At 35.6% G+C, this 19,430-nt stretch overlaps 3 protein-coding genes across 7 annotated transcripts; 2 read left to right on the top strand and 1 right to left on the bottom strand.

Moving 5' to 3' along the window:
• Nucleotides 1-992: 992 nt before the first annotated feature.
• On the bottom strand, nt 993-4,771 carry LOC134247366 (uncharacterized). The gene is made up of 2 exons (XM_062729745.1): nt 3,936-4,771; nt 993-1,792 (listed from the first exon to the last, which is right to left on the bottom strand). The coding sequence occupies exons 1-2, from the start codon at nt 4,586-4,588 to the stop codon at nt 1,309-1,311; spliced, it is 1,137 nt and encodes a 378-aa protein (XP_062585729.1). The 5' UTR covers nt 4,589-4,771; the 3' UTR covers nt 993-1,308.
• Nucleotides 4,772-4,910: 139 nt separating this feature from the next.
• On the top strand, nt 4,911-12,150 carry LOC134247293 (uncharacterized). Of its 5 annotated transcripts, none has more exons than XM_062729681.1 (11): nt 4,911-4,988; nt 5,167-5,312; nt 5,704-5,784; nt 5,905-6,034; nt 6,219-6,282; nt 6,617-6,700; nt 7,295-7,443; nt 7,757-7,906; nt 10,334-10,373; nt 10,893-11,080; nt 11,876-12,150. In XM_062729681.1, exons 2-11 carry the CDS (start codon nt 5,192-5,194, stop codon nt 11,910-11,912), a joined length of 1,044 nt encoding a protein of 347 aa, XP_062585665.1. In that variant the 5' UTR covers nt 4,911-4,988; nt 5,167-5,191; the 3' UTR covers nt 11,913-12,150. The 5 variants fall into 5 exon arrangements, with proteins under 5 accessions (XP_062585665.1, XP_062585671.1, XP_062585658.1 ...); XM_062729687.1 differs by having other exon boundaries at nt 4,917-4,988; nt 5,188-5,312; XM_062729674.1 differs by having other exon boundaries at nt 4,920-4,992; nt 5,188-5,312.
• Nucleotides 12,151-15,789: 3,639 nt separating this feature from the next.
• On the top strand, nt 15,790-18,860 carry LOC134247385 (RNA-binding protein RO60-like). Its single transcript, XM_062729765.1, has 2 exons — nt 15,790-16,138; nt 17,133-18,860. Exons 1-2 carry the CDS (start codon nt 15,891-15,893, stop codon nt 18,604-18,606), a joined length of 1,722 nt encoding a protein of 573 aa, XP_062585749.1. The 5' UTR covers nt 15,790-15,890; the 3' UTR covers nt 18,607-18,860.
• The last annotated feature ends 570 nt before the right edge of the window (nt 18,861-19,430 follow it).

The raw sequence follows: 19,430 nt of genomic DNA on the forward strand, positions 1-19,430 counted from the left end.
CTCATTTTCATTCGTTAGTCTTCAATAGTGACGGACCTGTGATTACAATCACTGAAGACACCACAAAATACATGTATGTCAAAAACGAAAAAGAAAATGAATGGCATAAGAAAACATTTATTGACTAATTTCTCTCGCAAAATGCGTTTTGTCGACCCTCGAACAAAACTGTCTGCCTTCGGCCTCAGGCAGACAGTTTGGTTCTTGGATCCGACAAAACGCATGTTGCCCTCGAACTCAGCCAATAAATGTATAATATTCTTTTGTTACATTTAAGTTTTAGAATTCAGAGAATTTAAAGCTAACTATAACAATTTGCATTCGCGTTATCTGGTCAGGGGTACATATACAATGTAGAAAACATAGATGATTCAGGGGGAAAATAAGAGAGGGGTACATACGTATATTAAGGAGGTTGAACATCACAATGAATAAACATACAAATTTTTTTCAGCATTTTTTTTTCGTTTGGAGTTAACATTTCCATGAATTGAATAACATTCAGTTCATGAGAATAATAATTGATGACTCAGGATGTGCAGTGTCAACGTATCTTGGTGATGTCAATGCAACAGGGGTAACAAGAAAGAAGTATTTGTATGCGACATACTACCTGATTTTAAAGACCGGGGGGAAGTTTTGATGTACAGATCTAGAAAACTACAATGCTTTGTTGGGCTACCTGGAATCAATTTTCTCATAGATGGTTGAACACTTTAAAAAAAACTTTATTTCTAAAATAAAATTTATCCCAGTAAATATTTCCTGGAGAGAGATACACTAGATCAAAGGCTTTGTAAGTGGGCCTTATAATTTTTTTTCACAAAGTATACTCTCTCAGTCTTTTTTACCTTTCCAAAATCAGCTTGGTTTAGTACAAACTTAGAAGTATTCTTGAACAAATTTAATTATTTAAAAAATCGATCTTTGATCCACTTCAACTAGATTGCAACATTAAAAGTCCACTGCATGGGTTTTCAATACTGATTAAAAACTTTTTTTTCTTCATCCATATGCATTTGTTTAATAGACTTCAATTTATGGTGTCCAATCATATTGCTTTCTGATATGTTCATCGTTGTGGGTAAAGTAAAATTTGCATATATAAGGAAATTCATACCAAAAAGAAAAGCACAAAAGAATATCAATGTATGTATATAACTTTATATATACTCCCCTGTGTAACTCGCATATAGGTACACAATTTTAAATTACTATTGGCAGTTTTACAAAGAATTGCTAAAAATTGTATATCAAAAAATCATCCAAAAACATCATTTCTTGAAATAAGGCATGTATGGAAATTATTCAGTCCTTTGGCCTCCTCTTTCTTTTTCTCTCTTTTCGAATCATTCGGTTCCCCTCGGCAATCCTTTTCTGTCTCTCATCCTCTCTCCACAAAGCGTATGCCTCACATTCACAATTAATGACGTCATCTAGAAGTTTTATAGCTATTTTATCCCCATTCACTTCAACTCCTTTGCTGGCTACAAACTCGCACTCCGCCGGAGTAGCGTACGTAACGATCCACCTTGTTCCCACATCCGGATCCGATGAGCGGATCGACAAAGGATCATACTGTACGGAGCGGACTTTGAGCCCAAGCTGAGTTTCCAGGATATCTCTGACATCGATGTGAGTGTAATCATCGTTCTCCCGGAAGCTGAAACAAACGGCGAACGGATTTGGGGGTGGACGGTTTTTGCGCATGTACATCGCAGGTTGGACTCGGCTGTCGTATTTCACTGTCCGTTTTACATCTTCCAGTAATGAAAGCTTTTGAGATTTTGGTCTGCAAGAAAAAGTTAGAGATTCTCTTATGTTGTATTTTAATATGCACTTTATGAACTATTGAATGGAAATTCTGATGCTTCAATTGTGAAATCCCATTGAAAAATTTTTCCATATATAATATTTAAATATTGACATTTTTGTGTTTTTTTTCCTTTTACAATAAAAGCGATAGATTTCCAAAATATAATTATCATCATTGATGAAATATTGCGTTAATTCAATGTTGAAAACAACTTTACAAAATGTTTATTTTAATAATTATTTAGTTGGCAATTGTATTGATTTTTACATACCACAATAGATCGTTCGATATTAAAGGCAGGAAACAGAAACGTAAATACATAAAGAAGCTTTTGCAACGAAGTTTTACAAAACAGCTACCTATGACCTGAGAAATATTTGATTTTGTGCTGTATATGTCTTGTTAATAAAATCTCTCCGTTCTAACACTTTCGTTTCCGCGCGATATCTCAAGAAGCCTTTAAGTTTTTGCATTGAAATAAAATTCATACCACAATTCCCTATATGGCATAAGGAAGACCCCTTTTTATTTTGAGGTCAGAGGTCAAGGTCGTTAATTCTTACATGTTGTGTGTGTGAAACATTTATTTCACGGTGATATCTCTGAGAACTTTTGTAAATACATTTTTATACCATAACTTCAATTTAAGAACGGCTCTCATCAAGCATTTTCAAATAAGGTTTGTTCTTAATTTATTGGATGATTTTCTGTAGACTGACTCTTTTTCTTTTAAATTGGATCTCTAGTGATGTAGTGCGCATTTTATGAACGAAACTTCATTATATGAACGATAACTCATGTTCGACTACTTCTAGTCTCTACCATCTAGCGTTAACCATATTAAAGGGACAAATATTTCATTTCTGTTTGGTAAATATATAAATATCTTTGTGTTGGGGGGGGGGGGGGGGGGCTGAACGATTTTTTAATAAAGTTGTCCAACAGTTTTCAGTGAGAATAAGTATAAAACTCGTGCACTCTTATAATCCTAGAAATAAAATATATTGTCATGTTAAGCCATGACCTGACTCGACAATTTTTACCCCCCCCCCCCCCCCTTCTAGAATCAAATATCTACTGAAAAATAATCTTTGTCTTCTATGATTTTTTGCGTTCTTAAAATTATAAGCTAAAACTCATATTAAGGTAATTCCACCCTCCTATGATGTCATAGGTTTTTGCAAAAACTGTAATTAGTTTAAATTCATACCTAATAGAACAATATCTCTTGGAAGAATGCTTTACAATAGATGTAATGATAAAAATTGCTAAGTTAAAGAATTTAAAAAATGCATATTTTCTATATTTAATCAATTATTCAATCTTTAAGAAATGTTGACAAGGGCAATAACTCCTTCTAAGGTCCCTTCATTCATGCATTTACTTTATTGTAAAATATAGTTTCCCTGATATTCACAATTCAAAAGTATCTTTTAAGTAGTAAGTATTTAGGAACACTCAGCATCAGAATTATGCATTTCAACCAGTTTACATATTTTTCATAATACTGTTTACAAAAAATGTGCGATTTTTTTATGTTGACATACACTTCTGTTTATTTATGTTTCGCATCTTAAATAATATGGTGACCTACACATTTTTTGCAATAATTGGAAAGTTTAAAGTATATCAAATGAAAATAAATGCAGTTTTTGTACTTTGAACCTATAAAATTGTGAGGGTGGAAACACCTTAATGTGAACTTCAAACAATATGTATTTGGGAGGTGAAATTAGTTGATTTTTAGATCATGCATTCACTCTTTGCTTTGAAAACAGCTCAGGTGGATTGAAAATGAATTTCGATCTGCCATTTCAATCCGATGTTTTCCCCACGTCCGCGTCGAATTGTACCCGCCCATTTCATTGTTTATCACTGAATGTTTTGATTGTAACAGATAGAAATGACGTAAGCTGTATATTTCCATTTTGCCAGTTAATGTTCCGCGGTCTTAAGTTATCTTTTGAAAAAGTTGGTTTCCAGGGGGTTAATTCAGATGTGTAAGAACAGTCTCAAGTTTAGTGCAAATTCTTCTAATCTGTGATGCATGGTTATACCAATTTATTTTCTTAATTATGTTTTATATTAAAAGAGGCATCAATTGATTTGTATAACTCACGTTGTCTCTGTCACTGGGTTTTCCAAGCTAGAATCTCCAACTCGTGTTTCTTGCTCGGGCTTTTCGTAAACACTTTCTATGGTTACTGTGTGGCGTTCATTAGGAGACAGAACGAACTTTGTTCCAAGTGATGCAAGAGATGTTCCAATCTTAGGATGTGCAGGAGTTTTTGGAACAGTTTTTCTTTTTCGAAATCCCAAATCCTCTAATGTTACATTTGGAGTGCTACCAGACTTTCCACCGAGTTTTGGCAATTTATTTCCTGCAAAGTCCTGACGTTTATCCATGTTCTCTCTTTTCGGAAACCATACAATATTTTCCGTTGTGTTTGTGTCACTACTTCTCATTTGCGGCCGTCTTTCTGTGTGTGCATTAGACACCTCCCATCGATATACCTTTCTTACTGGATCATATGTACCCATATTTGTGGAAAGTCCTTTCATCTTTGTAAATTTTCCTGGAATTTGGTCCGAAAATCCGGTACCTGAAATTCCTTGATTTAAGAATCCGATGTTCTTTAATCGGAGCGCCAGTTCCATGTCGTAATTTGCAACAGAGAATGCGCCTGTCTCCCCATTGTATCTCCTTCGTGGAATTCTTGGATCCTCTCCTTCACCGTTCATAACTATCATTGCTTGGCTTGCTGTAGGCATGTTTGCGAAAGAAGACAAGATTCCAAAATAGTATTGATAAATGCTTGGTTACTTTGTTTCTCTGATCTTTACGTCATTCTTTTGTGACGCAAGCAATCGCTTAATTATGATGTCAAGCATTTGTGACGTAATTTAGTTAAAAGTCAAATAACCACCCGCGCCTTTTCCGGTAATTTAATCATAATTATACAATGTAAATAAAAAAAATGATATGTAATATATTAATATGACATAGTTGCTTCAAATGCTGCGTTCTAATCATGCTTATATGCAAGCAATAGCTTCTAGGCCTAGCTGCCTGCCCGTTTTCATTTACTGCATTTTCATCGGGATCGAGATACTCCTCGGGGAAGAATTATGCAACAGTTCAATTTACTTGCCTACTTCACGCAGCTATTTAGTAAGTATATAATTTAAATCACTCGTATTTTTGTAGTAATTAATACACATTTATATTACATATGAATTTAATGAAGTTGACACATAATTTAAAAAAAACACGCCCGAATTTCCTTAGTGTGAAACAAACTTAGTTTGAAACTAGAGAAAATTTTCAATATTATACTGCTATTTAACAGCAATCTTTTATCCACTGATAGAAAAATGAAACATATAAGACTATTATCAAGTCTTGGGAGGAGTTTGGGATTGACAGACCAAGGAATATTGAGAGGTTGGACAGAGAGGTGCTGCAGATGTGGAGTTTCCAGAGGTGTATCCTCAGGTGAGAACTTCAAATCTTATATTTTTTTTTTTTGTTGTTGAATGTCCTTGTGAGAAATTTTCACTCATATTGATATGCTACAACTTAATTAATTACCAGTAGATAACTGCAAATTTATGGACCTGTATTCAATACATAGGGTCTTTCAGCAATGAGACCAGGATCTCGCGATCGATCAGTTGTGTCATGCATCTTCTGCGACAAGGGAACTCGGTTTATACAGTTTAATACCAACCATGTGCTCCTTATGATGATTCTAATATTTCTTAAATGATTTAGAAAATGTGCTATGTTTTATTGCTATCTCAGCTTGTTATTTTTTTCATAATGTTCATAATCATGCATATATCATTTATGTATTAATATGAAGTTACATATGTCATGATTACAGTATCCTCAAAGATCAATTCATCAGAAGACCAGCATGCAGCAGAAAACTACAAGAAGATAATGGGAAAAGTCCCTCAGTGTGGTAATTAGTCACTAAGTGTAATATTACATACATCATCAGTGCATTTCACAGCAACAATGTAAATAAAATAGGAATGAATGAAATAATTGAAGACCTTGTCCCATTTCTATTCCTATTCAGTGGTGGTTGTGACTTCAGGAGAGTATGACATACTGAGAGATCGCTGGTCAAAGAGAGGAATGACTTGTACATCATTTACCAATGTCTCCTACCACCCTCCAATTGTGTCCTTCTGTATCAACAATCCAAGGTATTCCATGTTCTGTTAAAGAAATGCTATAGCTTTTTGATTGGACTTCAGGTTGCGGAATTGTAAAAATAGTAAAACACACTTATAGTGAATTATGCTTATAATGAAATGATAGGGTTTCATTTTGAGGAATAGTTAAATAGTCAATTAAATCAATTTAAAAACAAATTCCTTTTCATTGTAGTCACATGCATGAGTTGCTGCTAAGAACTCAAAAATTTGCCATCCATGTGCTAAAGCAAAATCAGGTGAGAATATTGATACTTGTTAAAAAATGTATATGTGTTATTAATACACCTATAAGTTTAAAGATCTGATAAGTGATAATGTAGTGTGTCTTTAAGACTGTGTAATATTCTAGTCCTGCCCTAGTAATTTAGCCTTACTTTATCAATGTTAATAATTAATACCATTTAATGATGTTAACTTAATTATAACTATATACAAATATTTATAGAAGTATATACATGTATGATTATATTGCTTGTTTCCTCCAACTACTTTACATGTATAATTTAATGAAAATTGTATTTGAAAAAAATATTTACATGTATAATTGTGTATTGTTTTGTTTGTTGTAAGGTAAAATATGGAGTAGACTTTGCAAAACATGTTGAAACAGAAGATTGTCAGTTCAAAGAAATTCCACATGCCCAGACAAATGATGTAAGTGTACTACCGTATGTAAAATTTTCACAAAGGAAATTCTTCTAGATCTGATGTAATAAGTAGCCACCAATCCAAGGGTTTAACAGGCTCACCATTGCTTAACTTGCCTGAAATAGAGGGAGACTCTAATGCATGACTGGGAAAGCTAGCTCACTAGCGAGGCAGTATAAGTAGTTCCTTATATACTGTCTGCTACACTTCCCCCAGCTTAGGGAAGCTTCAACCCGAAGCTTAGCATGAGTTCTCTTCGAGTGTATGGACCTTTCTAGTAATGGCAACCAATGTTCTTCAGTCACGGCAACCCCTGCTGTCCAGACAGACACAGTGTCTGTAAATGGACACAAAGTCCTAGCTTTTTAAAAGACTTCCTGAAGCAGGTTGCCAAACACCAGAGTCACAGAGCTGCTTCAGATTGTTATAGCAGTAACATTTACATTATACTTGACAGCTTATTCATTGATTCATTCACATCAATATTTTATGAGTTCTTTTATCATAATAGGTATTATTTGATTTATCATAATTTAAATGTAAAAAGGAAGAAATACTGTGTTTTACTAAATTGATGAATATTTGGCATGTTTTCTACAGGGTGTCCCTATAATTTCTGACTGTGCTGCAGTGATGGAGTGTCGTGCCCATTCAGTACACACTGTAGGGGACCACCATGTGTGGTATGGGGGCGTGGTCAATGCCGAAATTAACGAGTCAGAGGACAACCCTCTCCTGTATTATATAAGGTAAGAAATAAAGCAGAATTTGTGACTTGTGTCTGATGTCTCTGGTACATAAAAGTATATTAGTCTGTCTTTTTAAAGCTACTGGTTATACACAAATATTTAAATGTATATGCATGTTCTTTGGAATGTTACATTTGCAAGAAATCTTGATACATTGTAATTTATTTACTTTTTCTAAAGAAATCTTTTTTAATGAATAAATAAGATGATTTTTTTCTTGCAATTTAAAAAAAAAAATTTTTTTTTAAATGTTATTTTTAAATTGGGTAATATCTATCAATGTGCATCTATTTTGTCATTGTGTTACTTGTAGATCCTTTAGATCTGTAGGAGATGAAATATTTATCCAAGCATTTGAGGATGCCACCTTGCCATATGAGGATTGGACTCATGAGGCACATTTGAGGATGGCCTGGAATTACATCACAGAATATGGCAAAGAGGCAGCCACTCCACACATAAGGTATGAGGACTTTGTCCAGTATAAAAATACTGTATACCAACTTTTATTTGCTTGCAAGAAATTTTCGTGAGATTTGAGAGAGCCTCGTCATCCCGAACATTTCTCGCTGTGAACAGGTCGTTAAAGTATCTGTGTCCATTAAAAACAGATCCAAAATAAGCTTGATCGTGAAAATAAATCATCGTGAACTAGTTTACCCACAATAAATCATCATGAGATAAAGTTGTCATGAAAAAAAAATTGTTTTACAGTAAATTTTTTGAATGTTTTTAACTTTTTCTTTTAAACTGAATATTGTTAGAGTACATGTATTTGTATATGAGTGTCTTGAACTTCATATTTCAATGTCAGCTGAGAAATAATTTTTAGCTCACCTCAACGAAGTTCGGGGGAGCTTATGTGATACCCTCGGCGTCGGTGTCGGCGTCGGCGTCCCAGGTTAAGGTTAAGTTTTTTGGAGCAGTTTTCTTTTTAATTACTTCTGTGTCCTATAGTGATTAGACATGCATGGAAGATGGTTTTAGTGTGTTTTATTGTACCAGACAAAGTTTCAGATGCTGCAATTTCAGCAAAGAAATTACCAGGTTAATGTTTTTGGAGCAGGTTAACATTTTTGGTGCAGTTTTTGGTGTGGGTTTCATTTCCAAGTAACTATAAGCCCTATGTTGACCAAACTTGCATGGATGATACATCTAAGGATGCATACTACCGGGCTTGCTTCGGATGCTGAATCTGACCTACATTTTCCGGTTGAGTGAACAGGTTAAAGTTTTCGGTGTAGGTTTCATTTCCAAGTAACTATAAGCCCTATGTTGACCAAACTTGCATGGATGATACATCTAAGGATGCATACTACCGGGCTTGCTTCGGATGCTGAATCTGACCTACATTTTCCGGTTGAGTGAACAGGTTAACATTTTTGGTGCAGGTTTCATTTCCAAGTAACTATAAGCCCTATGTTGACCAAACTTGCATGGATGATACATCTAAGGATGCATACTACCGGGCTTGCTTCGGATGCTGAATCTGACCTACATTTTCCGGTTGAGTGAACAGGTTAAAGTTTTTGGTGCAGGTTTCATTTCCAAGTAACTATAAGACCTATGTTGACCAAACTTGCATGGATGATACATCTAAGGATGCATACTACGGGGCTTGCTTCGGATGCTGAATCTGACCTACATTTTCCAGTTGAGTGAACAGGTTAAAGTTTTTGGTGCAGGTTTCATTTCCAAGTAACTATAAGCCCTATGTTGACCAAACTTGCATGGATGATACACCTAAGGATGCATACTACCGGGCTTGCTTCGGATGCTGAATCTGACCTACATTTTCCAGTTGAGTGAACAGGTTAAAGTTTTTGGTGCAGGTTTCATTTCCAAGTAACTATAAGCCCTATGTTGACCAATCTTGCATGGATGATACATCTAAGGATGCATACTACCGGGCTTGCTTCGGATGCTGAATCTGACCTACATTTTCCAGTTGAGCGAACAGGTTAAAGTTTTTGGTGCAGGTTTCATTTCCAAGTAACTATAAGCCCTATGTTGACCAAACTTGCATGGATGATACATCTAAGGATGCATACTACCGGGCTTGCTTCGGATGCTGAATCTGACCTACATTTTCCAGTTGAGCGAACAGGTTAATGTTTTTGGTGCAGGTTTCATTTGCAAGTAACTTTAAGCCCTATGTTGACCAAACTTGCATGGATGATACATCTAAGGATGCACACTACCAGGCTTGCTTCGGATGCTGAATCTGACCTACATTTTCCGGTTGAGTGAATAGTTAAAAGTTTTTGGTGCAAGTTTCATTTCCAAGGAACTATGAGTTCTTTAATGACCAGTCTTGCACAGATGATACATCTAAGGACGCATACTTCCAGGCTTGCTTCGGATGCTGAATCTGACCTACTTTTTGTGGATGAGTGAAAATGTTAGTTTTGATGCATGTTTCATTTCCAATAAACTATGAGCCCTATAATGAGGAAACTTGCATGGATGATACATCTAAGGATGCACACTAATGGACTTGCTTCGGATGCTGAATTAGACGTACATTTTTCAGATGATAGACAAGGTAAAAGTTATGGTTGCAGGTCTATTACCAAAAACTGTAAGGCTTATATAACATTGTATAAACCAAACTTGCACAAATGATGCATCAAGAGATGAAAACTCTCAAATTTGCTTCAGATGCTGGATTTTCATTACATTTTCATGAAGAAGAAGTAGTTTAAATTTTTTATGTAGGTCTATTTCAAAGTATCAGATCAAAATTGCTTTTAAAAATATTTTCATTTTTGAAATGTATACTTTTTGTTGGTTAATTGTGTGACTTTGCCTTACTTAAAGACAACATTCGTTGAGGTGAGCTCTGTAATCTCTGATTACCTATGTTTTAATACATGTATTTTACTTCCAGACAAGGAATTCAGCATTTTAATGAACAAAACAAAGAAAAGGTAAAATCACATTTAATGGAGAAATATTTACCAATGATCCACCATTTCCTCTTTGTTAAAAAGTGTACTCTCTATATCTCTCTCTCTCTCAGTGAATAAATTCTAAATATGTACCAATTGATAATCTACTCTTCATACATTTTTTCAATGTTTACATGTACTTGTAATTGTACCTTGACCTATGGAGAGAACGATCGTAGGCATTTATGCCTGCTGTTCAATCCATTTCTATATATGAATAAAAAATATATTTTAAACTAAAAAGTGTACCAGTTCCTTCTAAGACTCCCATAGTTTTTAACTTAAATTTTTATTGTTAATGATACATACAAGCATGTTGAATCACCATGAAAATTAAGTCAAATAATAAATATAGAAACTTTAATGATTTACTCATAGTATATTTTTGAATGTTTGATGCTAAAATAATTCATTTGACAAGTATAGATATCACCAAAAGCAGTTAATGTCTAATGAAATTGTCAATATACACTGGTAAATATCAAATTTACATTGAAGGTTAAGTTTGGATACCACGAAACAATAACCATGTTCTACATTGCGGAGGTAGCGCATGCCATCAAGCAGTCCCCTGGAGTAAACTCTTTTGAGGAGTTTGTAGAAAGAAACCCTTACCTCTTTGACAAGACAGTTATAGCACAGTACTACTCCCATAAACATCTGTACTCTGACACAGCCAGACATCAGTAAGTGTCAGTTAATACATAGATAACTACTTTTTTAAAATTTTATTATATCACCAAGAAGGGAGTGCATTTTGCTTTGCTGCTATCAGTTGGTTGGTAGATTGTTCGGTACACCAACAATTTCTGTTCATTTTCTTTGCAGAGGTTTCACATACTTAGATGAAATTCAGTATACAGATTTATCATAAGAATATCTAAGTCAAGTTTTGTTTTGGGTAGATCAAGCAATTTTTGACAGAGTTATGCCTCTTGTCTTGGGGAGGTGATTTCAAATTTATTTTTGAAGGGTCCCACAAATTTATGCCCTCAAGGAAATGTAATTTTTCACAATTTTTACAGGATTTTTCATTCTTCATTTATTTTAAAATAGGCAAGCTACCACAAATTTATGTCCAGATGGAAATGTAATTTTTCACAATTATTACAAATTAATATTCTTCATTCTTCATTTATCTAAAAATATGAAGGGTCCCACAAATTTATGTTCACAATGTAATTTTTCACAATCATTACAACTATTCTTCATTCCTGAAATCAAATCCCCACAAACCTGTATTTCTCATTGAAACCATGAAATCTGAGCAGTTAATAATTATATGTAATTATGCAGAAATTGATAAGTATCATTAAATTGGATGGAAAGTTATCATCCCTGTCTTTTGCTTTAATTGACAAAAATTTTCCACTTGTGATTCATGAATCAATTTTTGAGGTTTCAAAAGTAAGATGTTCGATTAGACTCCATAGTAAGTGTTTATTTTCCAATCCTGAATTTATTTTATTTTTCTGTTACAGGTTTGTACAGCCAGATCTGAAAGCACTTCCAAGTTGATGTCGTGCCTTATTAGTGACATACTATCTTGTATCTATGTTAGATCAGTGTATTCCTTGAGTTGAGATTAATTTATTGTGTAAAAGTTTAAAACTTTTTTTATTTTTTTAAACAGTGATTAACATTTTCTTTTCTTTTTACGATTGCGCCAGTTAAAGGACTGTATTTTTTTGTTAGTATAACTGCATCAAATTTCAGAATTTGCTTAGAATTTTTGTATAATAATTTTTTAGCTCACCTCAACGAAGTTGGGGGAGCTTATGTAATACCGTCGGCGTCGGTGTCGGCGTCCCGGGTTAAGGTTAAGTTTTTTTGAGCAGTTTTCTTTTTAAGTACTTCTATGTCCTGTATTGATTAGACATGCATGGAAGATGTTTCTAGTGTGTTTCATTGTACCAGTCAAAGTTTCAGATGCTGCAATTTCAGCAAAGGAATGACCAGGTTAATGTTTTTGGAGCAGGTTAACATTTTTGGTGCAGTTTTTGGTGTGGGTTTCATTTCCAAGTAACTATAAGCCCTATGTTGACCAAACTTGCATGGATGATACATCTAAGGATGCATACTACCGGGCTTGCTTCGGATGCTGAATCTGATATGAGTGAACAGGCTAAAGTTTTTGGTGTAGGTTTCATTTCCAAGTAACTATAAGCCCTATGTTGACCAAACTTGCATGGATGATACATCTAAGGATGCATATACCGGGCTTGCTTCGGATGCTGAATCTGACCTACATTTTCCGGTTGAGTGAACAGGTTAACATTTTTGGTGCAGGTTTCATTTCCAAGTAACTATAAGCCCTATAGTGACCAAACTTGCATGGATGATACATCTAAGGATGCATACTACCGGGCTTGCTTCGGATGCTGAATCTGACCTACATTTTCCGGTTGAGTGAACAGGTTAAAGTTTTTGGTGTAGGTTTCATTTCCAAGTAACTATAAGCCCTATGTTGACCAAACTTGCATGGATGATACATCTAAGGATGCATACTACCGGGCTTGCTTCGGATGCTGAATCTGACCTACATTTTCCGGTTGAGTGAACAGGTTAACATTTTTGGTGCAGGTTTCATTTCCAAGTAACTATAAGCCCTATGTTGACCAAACTTGCATGGATGATACATCTAAGGATGCATACTACCGGGCTTGCTTCGGATGCTGAATCTGACCTACATTTTCCGGTTGAGTGAACAGGTTAAAGTTTTTGGTGTAGGTTTCATTTCCAAGTAACTATAAGCCCTATGTTGACCAAACTTGCATGGATGATACATCTAAGGATGCATACTACCGGGCTTGCTTCGGATGCTGAATCTGACCTACATTTTCCGGTTGAGTGAACAGGTTAAAGTTTTTGGTGTAGGTTTCATTTCAAAGTAACTATAAGCCCTATGTTGACCAAACTTGCATGGATGATACATCTAAGGATGCATACTACCGGGCTTGCTTCGGATGCTGAATCTGACCTACATTTTCCGGTTGAGTGAATAGTTAAAAGTTTTTGGTGCAGGTTTCATTTCCAAGGAACTATGAGTTCTTTAATGACCAGTCTTGCATAGATGATACATCTAAGGACGCATACTTCCAGGCTTGCTTCGGATGCTGAATCTGACCTACTTTTTGTGGATGATTGAAAATGTTAGTTTTGATGCATGTTTCATTTCCAATAAACTATGAGCCCTATAATGAGCAAACTTGCATGGATGATACATCTAAGGATGCACACTAATGGACTTGCTTCGGATGCTGAATTAGACATACATTTTTCAGATAATAGACAAGGTAAAAGTTAGGCCTAGAAAAAAAATATGTTTGTTTCCGCTTTCAGGCTGAAAAAATATAGGGTAGGTAGGTAGGCAAATTTTTTTTTTTGAAAAAAAATTTTTTTGCTTCTTTAATCAAAACGTGTGTAGAAGTAACATTAATGACAAAAGAAATGGTGTTTTCAAGCATTACTGTGACTTAACTTATAATGGAAAGGTGACCTAAACTTCTTTCTGTCTTGAAAAGCTTGCAAAGTTGGAGGCTATAATTCCCTGGTTGAAATCTTGCACATCATGGGACAAAAGCATGAAAAAAAATATTTAGGGTCGGCACTATAAATTAGGGTCGGTCGGGAAAGCGGAAACAAACATATTTTTTTTCTAGGCCTTATGGTTGCAGGCCTATTACCAAAAACTATAAGGCTTATTTAACATTGTATAAACCAAACTTGCACAAATGATGCATCAAGAGATGAAAACTCTCAATCTTGCTTCAGATGCTGGATTTTCATTACATTTTCATGAAGAAGAAGTAGTTTAAATTTTTTATGTAGGTCTATTTCAAAGTATCAGATCAAAATTGCTTTTAAAAATATTTTCATTTTTGGAATGTATACTTTTTGTTGGTTCAAATTGTGTGACTTTGCCTTACTTAAAGACAACATTCGTTGAGGTGAGCTCTGTAATCTCTGATTACCTATGTTTCTTAATCATTTGAACTGTTAATGAATTTGAACAATTTGCTTGTTGTTTTTCTTCTTACATTTCTTGAATGTAAATGACTTGTTGTGCCCAGATATCTTATTACATGTACAATATGTAGTTTGTTATTTCATTTTCCTCCAAGAATGTATCCTTTTACATTTATTCATCTGTGCCATATTATTGTAAATTCCTCAATTCCTAAATCAGGATACTAGTATATGGACTGTTCAACAATGTAAATGAAATTGTAGGTGGGACACACAGGGGCCGGTAACATACTGTTTTTGATTTTACGTAATCACTATATGTATACAAAAAAGGATCTCTTTTTGTATACATATAGTGATTACGTAAAATCAAATACAGTATGTTACAGGCCACTGTGGTGGGACAGTGAAGTAGACATTCTATACAAATACATGTATGTGAATGTTTTATCTGAAAGTATTTCAGTCTTGATGTGATGAATATGAATTAAATGTTTAACAATTTATTTAACTGAAATTAAATTGTAAATTTTAATCTTTTGTTTTCTAATAATAATTATATTAAGATAGGAGGTCAGAGAAATAAAACCTATCTGTCAGTAAAGAATGAAAAATGAGATTTCTTGATTACAGGATTTCTCAGCTAGCCAAGGATGACAATCCCTTCAATGTGAAAACAAGTTGATCATACAGGGGTTTTAAGTGTCATATTTGCTGAATGTATTATTTAAAGAATAGTTTTTATTGTAAAAAGTGTATAATTTTAATGTAATACCTTTTCACCCTCCCTGTACTTTTACTATATGAATATTTTACATTCTTTATGATATATAAAACAGTTAATCTAGTAGTGATACATAGATGTATAAATTCAGTTTACTGTAAATCATAAAGTTGCAAATAGCTTTTCTTCCTGCAGTATGTACTGGTAGCCATTACATGTCATTAATTTTAGAGCATTATGATAATTTAAAAGTATATTTTTGTAAAAGGGGATTTTTATTTAAAAAAAAATATGGAAGCCCTATTTCATTAAAAAAATCTGTATGTCCCCCATTCAATTACATTACTATCAATATTATTACATTATTCTTTGGTATCCTGAAAAAAGTTTTAAGTATAATGTTAAATTTAACCAAATTAAATACATAAAATAAACCAATCATGTATGATTATATTGCAGTGATTAATTTTTGTTTGGGGAATAATGATTAGAAAAGTTGAGACCCCCCTTTACTATTTACACAATAGAAATACAATAAAAGATAGAAAATGATCATGATAATTAGGAATAAATATATGTGTGATTTAAGGAGGGAAAAAAAGACATAACAACAACAGAAATCCACCGCACAACTTTTCTTTATCAATATTTATTGATCGCACGACGTTCCATAGTTCCCTGTAAAGATAGTGCTATAAATAGGTTAGGGTATTTCCAGTTTCACTTTGCGATTACCATCTTCATTTTTGACTAGGGACTGAAAGGTTTGGGTTTATCCCTCTGTAAGTCCTGGGTCCGCAAATATGAGTGATGATGAAGTTATGGAGATTGAGGAGGATGAGTGGGCGGGGCTTTCTATGCCCGAGGGCCCCGAGGTTCCCGTCTCGGGGAAGTTGGCGCCATATCAGACAGTGAATAATACGGAGGGATATGTTTTCAAGACTGACTACGAGACCCGCCTGCGTCGGTTCCTGTGTATTGGGACGGATGGGGGAACCTACTACACTGGTGAAAAAGATCTGACCAGGGAAAACGCAGAATCCATCGTCAGGTATGAACAGTTGATGAACCACAGGCGCTTGTTTCATACAGTACGCTAGTTTTCTTCTAATATTATTATATAGTAGAAAACTAGCGTACTGTATGAAACAAGCGCCTGTGTGATGAACCTATTTATGAAATAAAATAAATTCAACATATAAATGATATAGGCCTATGTAATAAAATGATCTCGATATCAAAGGGTTTTGAGACAATCCGAGCAAAATCAGGTATATATAGTTATTCTGTTTAGAGAAGTGGACAGGGTTTTGCCTACATCCAGGTATTCGGCTCACCTCTGCAGATTCCTGTCCCCTCGGCCGAGTACATGATCCATGTGACATCCAGGGTGTCAGCAAAAGCCTGTTCATTCTCTAAAGAGATGACTGATTGTATGGTGTTTAACATCCCTTCTGAGAATTTCTCACTCATATTGGAGATGCAATCACTTGATGGAGAGCTGCTTTTGTGTCTTATACTCGACACTCAGGGTCATTGAGCTGTGAGGGATCTTTTTCGTGCCAGCACCTTCTGCAACACGGGACCTCAGTTTATACAGTCTCATCTGAATGACCAGTCTCTACGTCCCAGTCTATAGTCATGGGATTCGAACCCACGACGCAATAATCAAGTCCTTACTTCACGACTGATCGAACTCTAGAGCAAACGTTTCAATCAGATCCTTATATTTGATCCGCTCACATAAAGGTCGCCACACAAGTGCGTTGTGTAGCGATCTTTATGTAAGCAAATCAAAGGATCTGATTTTAATCGGACAGATTGACAAACGCTCTAACCACTGCGCCAAGTGGGAGACTCTATAGAACAGATATAGTTTATACCAGATTTTGCTCATATTTTGTCTGAAGACCTTGTGCTCAATAATTGTAGGGACTTGGTTGTAAAAACTAAAACATTACTGAAATTCAGCAGATCCTTTAAATTAATTTATTAGCTTCAAATTGGGGAAATTTTGATATTATACATTATGTGATTTTTTTTAGGATGATCAACAATGGTAATGGATTGAAAGTGGTGGAGACAATTCGAGAATTCAGTGTGGAGAACAAAGCATGCAAAGCAAATCCCATCATGTTTGCCTTGGCATTGAGCTGTCGTTCCAATGACCCCACCACCAAAGAAGCAGGCTACAAGATTCTGTCAGATGTCTGTCGAATTCCAACACACTTATTCCAGTTCATTAAGTTTTGCCAAGAAATAAATCCTTATGGGAAAGGATGGGGAAGAGCCCACCGAAAGGGAGTGTCCACTTGGTACCAAAACTACAAACAGAAGAATGAGGGAATTCTGATGCTAGCCCATCATGTGACCAAGTACAAGGCCAGGTTTGGTTTCAGCCATCAGGATGTCTTCCGACTTTGTCACATCAAGACCATCGATGATGCCCTGGGGTATTTGGTCAGCTACATTTGTCGAGGGAAGGCTGCCACTGAGAGCCAATGGAAAAATAGCTGGGCAATGAGAGACGAAGGCTTCCAACAGTCTGAGTTGAAGAAAGTCATTGACCTTCTAAAAGTGTTTGAGGATGCACAGAAATGCACCAATGAAGAACTGATGAAGCGTATGATTTTGGAGCATCACCTGGCTCGAGAGCATGTGCCTACAGGGCTGTTGAAGTCTAAGGAAGTGTGGGGGGCTCTGATGAGGCACATGCCAATGACAGCCATGATTCGAAATCTTGGAAAAATGTCCAGTCTTGGTCTTCTAGAATCTGACAGCTTTGGGGAACAAATCACAACTGAAAAACTTAAGAATGAGCAACTGCTAAAAGGAGCCAGGATCCATCCATTTACTGTCCTAGTGGCCATAAAAGCATACGCCAAGGGGAAAGGTGAGCTTGGAAAGCTTGAATGGCCAGTAAATCGCAGAGTTGTAGATGCATTGCAAGAGGCTTTTTATCTCTCTTTTAAATGCCTTAAGCCAACAGGCAAGCGGTTTCTATTGGCAGTGGATGTGAGTGGTTCCATGAATGTTCCAGTGATGGGTACCCCCATCATAACAGCCAGAGATGCTGCAGCAGCCATGATGATGGTAACCGTCCGAACGGAACAGAACTATGACGTGGTTGCATTCTCTGGTGGCGGGAATTCTTTAACCAAATTGGCAATTTCACCACAGGATAACCTCACTGCAGTGTTAGAGAAATGCTCCAGGCTGAGATTTGCACATACCGACTGCTCTGCCCCAATCGTTGATGCCATCCAAAATAAGAAGTTGTATGACGTTTTTGTGGTGTACACAGATTCAGAAACCAACTACGGCTCCGTACATCCATCAAAAGCACTGAAGAATTACCGCCATATTTCTGGGATAAAGGATGCTCGCCTGATTGTGTGTGGTATGGCCAGTAACGGGTTTACTATTGCTGATCCAGAGGATCCATGCATGATGGATATTGTCGGATTCGATTCCGGTGCCCCAGTGGCCATCCACCAATTTGTTACTGGGACCATTTAAAATTTGACCAAAGAACTGGTAAAGTTTTACCAAAGTACACAGATAAATCATTTTGTTGTGCAAAGAGATTTCATGTTAAAATTATTGCTCTGTATTGGACAGTATCTGACTTAATGTATTGCTATACTTGCCTGTATGTACATTTGGCTAACTTCAGTTACAAATTGTATAATAATCATATCCTCTGGTGGTAGTTTATACAAAGTATTGATATAATGTGCAGTTAAAAAACAAATTAAACATTGTAAACATCAGTGATATTAGAATTTTTACAAGTTTAAATGTTCAAGTGCCAGAGAGAAGCAAGAGTAAAGTGTGGGGGAAAGGCAGCAGTTTTCAAAAGAATAGGAACTCTTAGATTTTTAGACTGTTGCTATCAGTTTTGTCCGTCGTACATCGTGTGTTAAAATTTGAACATTTTCAGCTTCTTCTCTGAAACCATGGAACCTATTTCAACCAAGTTTGGTATGCAGCATCTATGGGTGAAGGGGAACAAAAATTTTGAATTTTATGGTCCCCGCCCCCTGGACCTGAGGGGTGGGTCAAAAAGCACTAAAATTAATGCAATCTTTAAAAATCTTCTTTACTCCTGGACATTAAGAAGTCAAACTGTTGGCATGAATGTAAAGAGCATTGAGTCCTCTACCAAAATTGTAAAATTCATGGCCCTGGGGTCGGGGTTTTAGTGCTAGGGCAGGGCTACTAGTATATAGATTATAAAGTGAAAATGTATTATTTCTTTGAAAATCTTCTTCTCTGCTCTTGAGTACCGGTATATTAAATAAACCAACTAAGTACATAGTTATGATGAGCAAGTGCCTCTT

The sequence above is a fragment of the Saccostrea cucullata genome, unplaced genomic scaffold, assembly GCF_032062105.1.
Source record: "Saccostrea cucullata isolate Sc308-1 unplaced genomic scaffold, CSIRO_AGI_Scuc_v1 ctg801, whole genome shotgun sequence".
NCBI classification, from domain to species: domain Eukaryota; kingdom Metazoa; phylum Mollusca; class Bivalvia; order Ostreida; family Ostreidae; genus Saccostrea; species Saccostrea cuccullata.